The 14,010-nt window shown below is 39.3% G+C and overlaps 1 protein-coding gene across 2 annotated transcripts in view; it reads left to right on the top strand.

Annotated features, from left to right (window-relative positions):
- Positions 1–14,010, top strand: part of KLHL5 (kelch like family member 5) — a 92,147-nt gene that overhangs the window by 71,030 nt on the left and 7,107 nt on the right. For both annotated transcript variants that reach the window (XM_077815745.1, XM_077815747.1), the window contains 3 exons: positions 4,900–5,086; positions 6,114–6,338; positions 6,816–6,978. In XM_077815745.1, coding sequence (XP_077671871.1) covers positions 4,900–5,086; positions 6,114–6,338; positions 6,816–6,978 — 575 coding nt within the window. The remainder of the gene's footprint in view (positions 1–4,899; positions 5,087–6,113; positions 6,339–6,815; positions 6,979–14,010) is intronic.

Below are 14,010 nucleotides of genomic sequence, written 5' to 3'. Positions count from 1 at the left end.
CCACAGGTCGTTCCAGTGTATGCCGTTCTCCGGGTGGCTTTTAACATCTGGGATAAAAGTCTACCAATTGAGGAGTGGAGACCCCCTAGTACATGGGGTTATCAAGTCTGTTCTGATGGTCGACTTTCAAGCCATCAAGCCTTTGCGGTTGCACAGGAATGGACCAAATGGCTATCGCCGACTATCTGGCTAAGCATTGAAGATGAAGAATGTTATAGGACTGTAGAGCTAATGGCAGTAAAACTTGTAGTGGAACCTCTGTTTCATCAGTTTTATTTATAAAGATTTCTTTGAAGCTACCATTGTACATTCTGGCATCCCTATTTATTGACAGAAGCAGCATCCTAGACATCTGGAAAATCTTGTTGCTGTTGCAAAGGCTTGTGACATGGTTGTTTATTTTTATTTGTATTATGTATTTACCAGGTTCTGAGCTTATCTGATCTTTGATCATATTCTGAAAAAGTTGATTAATCACATTCCTAACTGTGAGAGATTCAGCTTTCTTTTCTTCAGAAGCTCCTAGTACCTCAGAATTTTCTGTTTAAATTACTGCAAAAAAATTTGTTCCAAGCATGCAAACATTATACCTTTTACTGCATCTGTTTTTCAGCTGTGCTTATGTTAAAGCACCATTTGTAACTGCTCAATTATAAATGTCTTTGAAATTTGATGCAAGGATGTACATAAATAACCAAACCCCTCAGAAAACTGTAATTTATAATTAGGGCTTTTGTTTTTTGGGGTTTATTAATTGCATTTTTCAGGGTTTATTTTTAGCAATTTTTACGTTTTTATGTAGATGTCAAAAATCAGGGTTTTTCAGGGCTTTCTCTTAGTATATACTGTAATGAGTAAGGTATATTATATTGTATAATATAATATATATGCTGTAATAAGTAATCTCTTTGTGATGTTCTCTAGAGCACTTTAACATAGTACTCTTTCAAACAGCACTACTTTAAAGCGCACTAGAGAACATTTGGTGCACTCCAATAGGGTCTGCATGGACCAATTAATGAATAATACATAAGTGTGCTTTCGAAGTTATGCTCCCATAATCCATATTACTGCTCCATTTAGACAAGCCCTTAGATACAAGTAACTATTTCCTGTGTTTTGCAGGTTTTTATTGGATACACACAGATTTCTTTTTCTTTAATTTTTGTGGTTTTATCAGTGTTGGTCAGTTAAAACCTAAAATCAGAATGCATTATAATTAAATTAGAATTATTATAATGCATTCTATTAAATTGTTAGCATTTGTAAAATATGTGAGTCAAGACAAAGGTTTCAGTGGGGAATATTTAATTTACAATGAATTGCAATACAGTGGACTTAGTCACAGAACAGAGTTTGGGTTTTTTTAGTCAAAAACAGCCTTAGACTGCTTATATTTTTAGTTATCATGGAATTATTTTCATAGGTCCAAGCCTTAGAATCATAGAATATTAGGGTTGGAAGAGACCTCAGTAGGTCATCTAGTCCAATCCCCTGCTCAAAGCAGGACCAACACCAACTAAATCATTCCAGCCAGGGCTTTGTCAAGCCAGGCCTTAAAAACCTCTAAGGATGGAGATTCCACCACCTCCGTAGGTAACCCATTCCAGTGCTTCACCACCCTGCTAGTGAAATAGTGTTTCCTAATATCCAACCTAGACCTCCCCCACTGCAACTTGAGACCACTGCTTCTTGTTCTGTCATCTGCCACCACTGAGAACAGCCTAGCTCCATCCTCTTTGAAACTCCCCTTCAGGTAGTTAAAAGCTGCTATCAAATTCCCCCTCATTCTTCTCTTCTGCAGACTAAATAACCCCAGTTCCTTCAGCCTCTCCTTGTAAGTCATGTACCCCAGCCCCCTAATAATTTTTGTTGCCCTCCGCTGGACTCTCTCCAATTTGTCTACCTCCTTTCTGTAGTGGAGGGACCAAAACTGGACGCAATACTCCAGGTGTGGCCTCACCAGTGCTGAATAGAGGGGAATAATCACTTCCCTTGATCTGCTGGCAATGCTCCTACTAATACAGCCCAATATGCCGTTGGCCTTCTTGGCAACAAGGGCACACTGCTGACTCATATCCAGCTTCTCATCCACTGTATTCCCCAGGTCCTTCTCTGCAGAACTGCTGCTTAGCCAGTCAGTCCCCAGCCTGTAGCGGTGCATGGGATTCTTCCTTCCTAAATGCAGGACTCTGCACATGTTCTTGTTGAACCTCATCAGATTTCTTTTGGCCCAATCCTCGAATTTGTCTAGGTCACTCTGGACCCTATCCCTACCCTGCAATTCATCCCATCATCCAGATCATTAATAAAGATGTTGAACAAAACCAGCCCCTGGACCAATGCCTGGGGCACTCCATTTGAGTGGACTAGCTGCCAACTAGACATCAAGCCATTGATCACTACCCATTGAGCCCGACAGTCTAGCCAGCTTTCTATCCACTGTATAGTCCGTTCATCCAATCCATACTACTTTAACTTGCTGGCAAGAATACTGAGGGAGACGGTATCAAAAGCTTTGCTAAAGTCAAGATATATCACATCCACCTCTTTTCCCCATATCCACAGAGCCAGTTATCTCATCATAGAAGGCAATCAGGTTGGTCAGGCATGACTTGCCCTTGGTGAATCCATGCTGACTGTTCCTGATCACCTTACACTTCTCCAAGTGCTTCAAAATGGATTCCTTGAGGACCTGCTCCATGATTTTGCTGGGGACTATAGTTCCCCGGGTTCTCTTTCTTCCCTTTTTTTAAAATATGGGTGCTATATTTGCCTTTTTCCAATAGTCTGGGACCTCCCTGGATTGCCACGAATTTTCAAAGATAATGGTCAATGGCTCTGCAATCACATAAGCTAACTCCCTCAGCACCCTTGGATGTATTAGATCTGGACCCATAGACTTGCGCATGTCCAGCTTTTCTAAATAGTCCTTAACCTGTTCTTTCACCACTGAGGCCTGCTCACCTCGTCCCCATACTGTGTTGCCCAGTGCAGCAGTCTGGGAGCTGACTTTGGCTGTGAAGACTGAGGCAAAAAAAGCATTGAGTACTTCAGGTTTTTCCACATCATCTGTCACTATGTTGCCTTCCCCATTCAGTAAGGGTCCCACACTTTCCCTGACCACCTTCTTGTTGCTAACATACCTTAGAAACCCTTCACATCCCTTGCTAGCTGCAACTCCAGTTGTGACTTAGCCTTCCTGATTACACCCCTGCATGCTATAGCAATATTTTTATACTCCTCCCTAGTTATCTGTCCAAATTTCCACTTCTTGTAAGCTTCCTTTTTGAGTTTAAGCTCACTGAAAATTTCACTGTTAAGCCAAGCTGGTCGCCAGCCATATTTGCTATTCTTTCTGCACATCGGGATAGTTTGTTCCTGCGCCCTCAATAAGGCTTCTTTAAAATACAGCCAGCTCTCCTGGACTCCTTGTCCCCACATATTAGCCTCCCACGGGATCCTGCCTATTAGTTCCCTAAGGAAGTCAAAGTCTTCTTTTCTAAAGTCCAGGGTCCATATTTTGCCAATCTCCTTTCTTCCTTTTGTCAAGATCCTGAACTCTATCTCATGGTCACTGCTGCCTAGGTTGCCATCCACTTCTACTTCCCCTACCAATTCTTCCCTGTTTGTAAGCAGCAGGTCAAGAGGATCACAGCTCCTAGTTGGTTCCTCCAGCACTTGTACCAGGAAGTAGTTCCCAACACTCTCCAAAAACTTCCTGGGTTGTCTGTGCATTGCTGTATTGCTCTCCCAACAGATGTCAGGGTGATTGAAGTCCCCCATTAGAACCAGGGCCTGTGATCTGGAAACTTCAGTTAGTTGTCTGAAGAAAGCCTCATCTACCTAATCCTTCTGATCTGGTGGTCTACAGCACATGCCCACCACAACGTCACCCTTGTTGCTCTCGCCTCTAAACTTAACCCAAAGACTCTCAACAGGCTTTTCTCCAGTTTCATACTGGAGCTCTGAGCAATCATACTGCTCTCTTACATACAATGCAACTCCTCCACCTTTCCTTCCTTCCTTCCTGAACAGTTTATACCCATCCATGACAGTGCTCCAGTCATGTGAACTGCCCTACCAAGTTTCTGTTGTTCAAATCACATCATAGTTCCTTGATTGTGCCAGGACTTCCAATTCTTCCTGCTTGTTTCCCAGGCTTCTTGCGTTCATGTATATGTACCTAAGATAACTAGCTGATTGCCCTACTTTCTCAGTCTGAATCAGGAGGCTTCCCGTCTTGTACCCTCCTCCTTGTCATTTCTTCCAGTATCCCAGTTCCCCACTTACCTCTGGGCTTAGGTCACCATCCCCCGGTGAACCTGGTTTAATAAGCACTTTAATAATATATAAAGATAATAATCACGAGTTAACTGTGATTAATCAACAGCCCTAGTATACATGTCATTGTATAGACCTCTGCCTCCTTCCCACTTTGCCATTTCAGCCTCTAAAGTACTGTACTGAGGTACAGAGAGGAAAAGTGAATTTTCCAAGATCACAGAATAGGTCGTTTGCAGAGTCGGGAATAGAATCTACTTTGAAGTGTCCAACTTTTGCTGCAATGACTTTGACACCCCCAGATTAGATATTTTGCTGTAATTATTGTGATTCTTGATACATATGGCCAGGGTTAAATCGAGTGGCAAATAGAATAAGTTGAACCTCATTCCTTCCCTTTTTCTATCTTTCTAAGTATATTTCAAAATATGAGTGTTCTGTAGATTGATTCATCTAATTTTACACTTATACTATTTGTGTGATCATTCTGATGAGTGTGTGTTGTAAACCAGACAGCAATATTTTTCAGACAAAATGTTCCATTATGATCTTTATTCTTTTAAACTTATTGCCGTTTGCTTAGCACTTTAACATGTTTAATTTTATTTTTGCCAGTTTCTGGCAGACATGGAAAATAATGCCCTCTTTAAGGATGACATCGAATGTCAAAAACTCATTATGGAAGCAATGAAATACCATCTGTTGCCAGAGAGACGACCCATGTTACAAAGTCCTCGCACAAAGCCTAGAAAGTCTACTGTAGGAGTGTTGTTTGCAGTTGGAGGAATGGATGCAACAAAAGGTATTGCTTTACAAATATTAGTTGATGACAATGTGTATTGAAAATCAGTTGAGTAGATTTTTGTAAAGATATATTTATTAGATATGTATATAGGATACAAATTAAAACATTCAAAGGCTATACATCATAAAGTACAAAATTCACAAATATTTACTGATTTTTTTACTTCAGTAATAGACATATATAGCAATAAAAATAGTACATGTGTGCAGGAAGCTGAGTTATGGTTGTTGTTAACCTATAATGGGATCGCCTCAGTTCTGTTCATTTAAATGTTCAGTCGAATGAAAAGTACCTCTGTTCACGTGAATGTTAAAAAGTTAAGGAAATGATACATAAAAATGTTAATATTAATACAGATTTGAATACAAACAAAAATAAGTGAAAGCTGCTACAGAATATTTAACTCATACCCTTATTGACTATTAAAGCATTCTATGAAGGTGTCTCAGAATGGTATTTTTATGAGCTTTCATACTGTGTGGTGATAACTAGAAACATTTTAGTGAGTTATGAATACCACGGGAATTAGAACACATTTTCATTCATTCTTAGTTTGTGTATTAATTTTAATGTTATATTAATACAGATTATACAAATGAGGTTAGTTGTATATCTATAGACTGTGAATGCATATATGTATGTGAACCTGACATTTTTTCACAGAACTTCAGATTTTGTTATGCTATGAGGTTAATCTTAATACTGAAACACAGTTCCGTCAGGTTCATTTTATGTCACTTCCTGAAATTTTAATGGTCCTTCTAGGCTTAATCCAGCAAGGATGTTGAGCATTCTGGCTCTTGCCCTTCAAAGCATTTAATTTTTATGCATGCAATTAATCCCAGATTAATTCAAGAATACTACTGGCATGTTTAACGTTAAGCATATGCTTAAGTGAATTTCAGGATCAAATCCAGAAGGCTCAGCACCTTGGAGGATCGACCCTTCTGCTAGTAATTTAAATAGAACACTTACTGCAAATAACTGTTCTCTTTGACTATAACTTGTGTATATTACTGTTAAGGAGCTACGAGCATTGAAAAATATGAACTCCGTACCAACATGTGGACTCCTGTAGCAAATATGAATGGGAGAAGGTTACAGTTTGGTGTTGCAGTATTAGATGATAAGTTGTATGTTGTTGGTGGTAGAGATGGACTGAAAACATTGAATACTGTGGAGTGCTACAACCCCAAAACAAAAACTTGGAGTGTAATGCCACCTATGTCCACACATCGGCATGGCCTTGGTATGTATAACTTCATAATTTTTCAAAAAAGAAAAGGAGTACTTGTTGCACCTTAGAGACTAACTAATTTATTTGAGCTCACGAAAGCTTATGCTCAGATAAATTGGTTAGTCTCTAAGGTGCCACAAGTACTCCTTTTCTTTTTGCGAATACAGACTAACACGGCTGTTACTCTGAAACCGTTCGTAATTTTTAAAATTCTAAACCTGTGATTGGTTAAGAGCAGTTAAAATCTCTCTTTAAAGCTCATTTGTTTTGATCTTGATACTAGTCTAAATCTGAACTCTAAAATTAAAGTGACAAATTATTTTGATTGATTTGTACCTATTGAACCTATTTAATATTAGCAGCCAAAAGAGAATGTGATTTGTATTTATTTTAAAGGTGCATCTTTTTTGGTGGACATTTTGGTAGGGGTAATGGGAAAGTGATGCCCTTTGTTTTTCCAGGAAGCAGTTGTTTTTCTCTGTTTTTTAGGGGTAGCTGTACTGGAAGGTCCTATGTATGCTGTAGGAGGGCATGACGGTTGGAGCTACCTGAATACAGTAGAAAGATGGGATCCACAGGCTCGTCAATGGAACTTTGTAGCCAGTATGTCAACTCCAAGGAGCACTGTTGGTGTAGCAGTATTAAATGGAAAGTAAGCAAAGGCATTTTCTTGAGAAATAATTTGGTCCAATTTTTGTTTACATTATTTTTTTTTAATGTAGCTTTAGAAATATTTTTAAGTGAATTTATTGCTCATGAAATATGTTAGTTGATAGTACTGGCAACTGAAGTCCTCTTCTTACAGGAAAAAGTACAGCATTGACTATGCAAAAGCTTTCCCACCACACCCCAATGTGCTTCAGTGCTATGAAGGGGGAGCCATCTCTAAGGCAAGCAAGCAATTCTGTCTCCTTATTAATGAAGTCCTTGGGACCTTTGCTGAGGGCACCAGTTGGAGTTCTAGTTTCTGTTAGTGTTGAACCTATGTATTGATGAAAATTAACTTTTTTTAACTCTGCAAGTGGCAAAATAATCAAATTTGCCAAAACCAAACCTTAATACATATAGGTAATAGTTTCTTCTTCTTTGGCTTTTGTAGTTTAGAACTACATTTTCAAAACCATGACTTAATTAAAGCAAAATACTTCAAGTCACAGCATTATTTTTTGAAAAACAAGACATGTTCAAGTTCTAATGTTTTTAGAAGAATGAAAGCACAGAGTTTACTAAACCAACAAAGACTTGCACAAGTCCATATTTTTAGAAGTAGAAAAAGGCTTCTAAAATATATTGTGTTTTTATTTCTGCCACTTGTCCATGTCTGTAGTAAAGAATCCACATAACATCTATAGCTGTGCAGCACAGTTTTAGCCTATGCTATATACGATGTAGATATCGGTGTAGAATAATCTATTTTAAAGACTATTAACTCCACTAGCACTAAAGAGAAATGTACCTATAAGACATGGGCTGAAAATCTCCCTAACTTTTTGCAGGTGAAATTGGTAATGGAAGGTGATTTACTGAAGGTTCTAATGAAAACTCTGCAAAAACATACACATTTTTCACAGGTAGAAACAGAATTTAAGAAAGTGGTTAGTTTGTCCAATCATAAAGTCACTGGGAAGTCAACCTTGGCTCCCACTCAGAACATCAAGTTCACTGGGGCCCTGTTAGATTCCAGTACGTCAAAAACGTTTCTGCTGAACAACTGTTTTCAGACAATTTGCGACCTTTGCCTCAGTCTGCAGTCTCAGCCTTGCACGACAGTTCAGACAGTCTGAGGCTCTTGGGCCACATGTCTGTTACACACATGTGGTCCAGTTTGTGAAATTGCAGCTTCACCTCCTTCAAATCTGGTTCAGGACAGTTTACCGTCCCACTCTTCACACCCTAGACAGACTGGTTCGTCTTCCTCCACTGGTCCTGAACTCTTTGCAGTGGTGGATGCGTCCAGAGAATGTTTGCTAAGGCATTCCCTTTGTCCAGCCTTTGCCAAGGTGGGCGCACCTGGGGTCACTGAAAGTTCAGAGACTATATTCGGAGCAGGAGGCCTCACTCCATATCAATATGCTAGAGCTTCAGACCATCTAGAATGCATGTCATGCTTTTCGGGATCATATTAGAAACTCAGTGGTTCACATATTGACAATACCACCACAATGTACTATGTGAACAAAGACGGGGGAGCACACCTCTGGTTGCTCTACTTAGAGGTGATCAGTCTGGGGCAGTTCTGCATTGAGGAGAACATTATTCAAAAAGCCATTCACTTGCCCGGGGTTCAGAATCATCTTGTGGACTCTCTCAATAGATATTTTTCTCTGAGTCATGAGTGGTCCCTGAAGACCAGTGTCCTCCAGGTCATCTTCACAGTTTTGGGCATCTCAGCAATTGACCTGTTTGCTAAAAGGGACAGTGCAAAATGTCATCTGTTCTGCTTTCAAGGGAGCTTCAGTCCAGGCTCCCTGTTGGATGTGCTCCACCTCAGCTGTCAGTTGGCTGTCTTGTTCGCCTTTCCCTTGATCTCGATCATCGCTCACATCATAAAGCTCAAGGCAGATTGAGCCAAGATCATTCTCATTGCACCAATGTGGCTGAGACAGTGCTGGATCTCCAACCTTCTCGTATTGTCAATTCAGCCCCCCCCCACCATACTGCTTTGTCCCCATCCCATCTTACTCACTCAGAGCCAAGGCTGCACCTTGAATCCTGTGCTCAGCTCCCTGCATCTCATGGTGTGGCTGTTGCATGGCTGAATAAGGAGGAAAAGCAGTGTTTGGTGTCTGGCCAACAAGTCCTCCTTAAGAGTAGAAAACCTTCCACCAGGATGGCCTGTTCAGTGAAATGGAAGTGATTTTCAGTGTAGGCATTAGCCTGTGGAATCCAAACAACGCTGGTCTCTATCCAGGACATTTTGGAGTACATGCACTTTCCATCATTGGGGCTTGCATTTAGTTCATTCAAAGTGCAGATGGCAGCCATATTGGCATGTCTTCCCCTGATTCAGGGAAGATAAGTCTTCTTCAATGCTGTGTAACCAAAACTATTTCATATTTAGTCTTGATGCAGGATGTTATCTATTTGGAGATTGTCTGCAAAGAGACCACTTGACCCTTCATGAGATCCACATACGACACAAACAAGGTGAAGCACAAAATGATTTAGTGCTGTCCAGATAAAAGGCTAGACATTGCCTGACATCTAAACCATGGAAACAGTGCTCCTCCAGAGATGAATGCAGCTTGGGAAAGAACACCGCTAAATATGTTGCCTACTTCAAATGAAAGTGAGAAACCACTGCAGACAAACATTTTGGATGCAGTCATAAAGTCATTTAGTTTTTGCAGAATTGTGTATAAGGAAGCTCTGCCATCAGAGCCTTCAACTCTCACACTCCTTGCAGATGTTATCACTGAGGAATGCAGTTTTCTGGCACAACAGTGGAAAGGGCCAAGATGCCAGGGGCTTGAATGGAGGTCCCATTAAGGCCACTAAGACTGAGTTAAGGTCCCACAGAGGAATCAGCTCTTGGACAGGAGGATGGAGATGAAGGAGCCTTCTAAGAATCTTGTTACCATGGCTACTGCTTATGAGTCACTTGGCTGCATCTACTTGAAGAAGAAGAAGAAACAGTTACTTACTATAATTGTGCTGTAACTGTGGTTCTTTGAGCTGTGGTGCAGACATGCATTTCATGACCCACCTTCTATCCCCTCTGTATCGGAATGTTGTTTTCAGGGGGAGGGTCAGGGTAGCGTTGTCTCATGTAGCCAGGGAAGGGGCTATGGCCATGAAGTGCGAATGCCACCCCTCTATGGGTACTGCTAGGCAAATTTCTCGAGCTCCAGTGCGCTGGATGCGCAAATACCTAAATGGAATACATGTCTGCATCACATCTTGAAGAACCACAGTTATAGTAAGCATTTCTTCCACCACTTCATGTGGAGGACTTTTCGACAGTTTGATAATTATCACTATCCGGAAGCTTTTCTTGATATACAACTTAATTTTTTTCTATATTAATTTTATCCAGTTACTCCTAGTTACAATCTGTGTGCTGCACTTAAAAAATGGTGCTTCCCTCCTTGGTGTTCACATCCTTCAAATAGTTGTAGATTGTTATCATAATACTCCTTAATCGTCTCTTGAGCCGTGTCTGTACTGGGGATATTTGTACCCAGGTAATTATACTGGTGCTGCATCAATACATGTAATCCCCAGTATAGAGAGGCCCTTAACCAAGCTGCACATTTACTCTTTAAATTTTCCTTACAAATCAATCCCCACAGTATTTTTATTTATTTTGTTTATTTATTTATTTATTTATATATATCTGAACTTCTCCAATTTGTCTGTCTTTCTAGTAATGAGATTCCCGTACCTGAATGTGATATTTCAGATGCATACCTGTATAAAGAGAGAGTAGCTCCTTGCTCCAAATCCTAATGTGATGCTTCTGCATTAGCAGCCCAAAATTCCATTGACCTTTTTTCTTTGCAGTATCATATTGCAGATAAGTTTACATCTGATTCAGCAAGGTACTTAAACACATGCATAACATAAGCATATCAATAGTTCCGTTTATGTCAATAGAGGTACTCACGTGTTCAAAGTTAAACACATGCTTAAGTAAATTGCTGAATCAGGGCCTAGGTACCTATTCCTATCTCAGTATTTTACCACTTACTGTAGCTATGATCCTTTAGGCAAGTTTTTAGTCTCTGTGACTCTTCATATTTGTGGCAGTTTGATTTCATTCTGAGGGTAAAAATTAATTGGATATTATGTCAAATGGTTTACTAAAACCCCCAAAATATTACATATACCTCAAGTTTCTCTGTCAAGATTTATTCTTCATTAATCCACATTACTGACTGTCTAAAGTTTGTTATCCTATAGATGTTTAGTAATTTATTTAAATAAAGACACAGGTTAAAATTCCAGTATTTGGAATGTTTATTTTACACTATTTCTCAAAACATTTTCATTATGTTCTCCAGTTACTTGCTCATCAAGTTCTTTGAACAATCATCTCCATTTTTCATTGGGACATGACTTGCATAGTAGGCTACTATTTTGTAGTGTATTCATTCTTAAGAGGAAATTAAAACAATGAGACTAGTGAGGACTATTTGATCTACAATGTTTTGAAAAGTGATATTAATTTGAAACATGAAAGTATATTGGTTCCTACTGAAAAACTGGTATTTGTCAAATGTTACTTCACGATGGTATCTGAGATATCTGTTATTTCCATGTTTAGTATAGGAAAAGATGTGCATGGTAATTTTTTGCAAATGCTGACAATATAATAGTTACTATTTATAGTACCTGCTGATTTGATTGTTCAAACTGTATCATTCTCTGCACCAAATGAAACCATTTTGAATAATAGCACTTCAGGATGCCTTTTGAATTGAGCAATATCACAGATTAAATTTACTAGCTTTTTTTACTGATGTGTTGACTTCTTCATTAGAATACTTCCTGGAGTATTGGAGTGGTATCCTTCAACATAAGAGCATTGGGTATGTAGCATACCCACAATTCTGTTTGTGAATTGCTCATGGATATTATGAAAGTTGCCAATATCTGATCATCATTATTATTTTCTGAGTTTTTCTTCGTGTTCACCTGTCATGTAGTGCATCTAATACTGGATTTCTCCTTCCATTCTTAAAGTAGTGCCTTAATTGTTCATCAGTTTGAAAAGCTGTTACTAGAGTGAGCCAAAAACTTTTGTGTATTAGAAAAGGACAAACTACACCATCTAGTGGATGTGAGGACATTATCAAGAGCTAAAATTTGGAGGCAGAATGTTTTTTTTAAACTGGTAAAACAAGGCTTTGATATGGCCCTGTCATTTTGAATTTCACTATACCATGTTTTAAACAGGCATATCAAACCTAAATACAAAGCACTTTCTTTCTTCAGTATGCCCATTCTACAAGGGGGAATAGCCAGCTTGGGATTTAGGCAAAAGTTTAAATACTGTACAATTTTTGGTATGTAGTTTCCTGGAGATAATGCTGGATGTTTGGATTTTATTATGATATGCCCTTTTCTAGTTTAATTTTTTTGGAGCAGTACTGATTCTGGCTCTTCACCAAAATTATGTTATGCAGGTTCACCCTCTGCAAATCTATACTGATACTGAATAATATACCCAGTTGTGTTTATATTAAAATAGAGGGGACATGGAAGTTGGGGTTACTCACTGTGGAGGAGTTACATTTTCTTTCCCTTTTCAAGTGCAGCTCCATCAGCTTTATTCTCTGTCCTTCCTTCCCTCTTAAACCAGGGTAGCAACTTCATTTTCTTTTTCTTTCTTTCTCCTATAATCAGACTGAAATGCAGAGAGCTTCAGAGAGCGTGCCACTGCTAAGGGAAGGGCTAGACAATTTTATCTCAGCCCGGAGTGGATGCTACCCTACTATACTGGGGGAGCTGCACTAAAGACAGGAAATAGGGGCTTCCTCCATGGTGAATAATGTAACTTTTAAATTGTATTTGGGAGCTTTGTTTTGGAGCAATAGCCTATTGTGATAGCATGCTACCAGTGCTGAGGAAAACTAAAATGTATTAAATAGTTGCAAAATGATCTAACTGGTCCCTTTAGTGTTGCAGTATATATGATTGAACTACTGCTGATTTCATGAAGAAGATGTATTTAATTTTTTTTAAATCCATGACATTTATTGCATATGGGTAAAATTTTTCAAAAGCACATAAGTTACTTAGACTCTTAAGTTATGTCTACACTACGAAATTAGGTCGAATTTATAGAAGTCGGTTTTTTAGAAATCGGTTTTATATATTCGAGTGTGTGTGTCCCCACAGAAAATGCTCTAAGTGCATTAAGTGCATTAACTTGGCGGAGTGCTTCCACAGTACCGATGCAAGCGTCGACTTCCGGAGTGTTGCACTGTGGGTAGCTATCCCACAGTTCCCGCAGTCTCCGGAAATGAGATTCAAAAGTTCGCGGTTCTCTTCCTGTCTACCTGGCCAGTGCATCTGAGTTGAGAGTGCTGTCCAGAGCGGTCACAATAGAGCACTCTGGGATAGCTCCCGGAGGCCAATACCGTCGAATTGTGTCCACAGTACCCCAAATTCTAATCCGATTTAAGTGCTAATCCACTTGTCAGGGGTGGAGTAAGGAAATCGATTTTAAGAGCCCTTTAAGTCGGAAAAAAAGGGCTTCATCGTGTGGACGGGTGCAGGTTTACATCGATGTAACGCTGCTAAATTCGACCTAAAGTCCTAGTGTAGACCAGGGCTTAAACACTTTTGAAACCAAGGCTTAAATTACTATTGAAAATGGGGCTTGGGCTCCTAAGTCATTTAGGTATAGAACTGGGTGAAGTGTTTGGACTAATAGTTTATTCATTGAAAAACACAGTTTCAGTAGACTATTCAGTGAACTATTTGTGAATGTGACATGAATTCATTCAGTAGTTTTGGCCCAAAAAATATTTTTTGGGACTTCAACATGAAACGATTATTGTTTTGATTCACCAAAATGTATCGCAATTTTTGCATTCAGTTCAGGTCAAACTAAAAAATTTTTGATTCCCTGACCCTACCCCCAGAACTGCCAGCAAACAAAAAAATCAGCTATTCACCCAACTTTGTTTAGGGTAAAAAATTCAAGAGCACCTATGTCAATAGGATGGATCATAAG

This window comes from Eretmochelys imbricata, chromosome 4 (assembly GCF_965152235.1).
Source record: "Eretmochelys imbricata isolate rEreImb1 chromosome 4, rEreImb1.hap1, whole genome shotgun sequence".
Lineage (NCBI taxonomy): Eukaryota > Metazoa > Chordata > Testudines > Cheloniidae > Eretmochelys > Eretmochelys imbricata.
The sequence above is the reverse complement of the archived record's forward strand: the minus strand, read 5'-3'. Positions and strand labels throughout refer to the sequence as shown.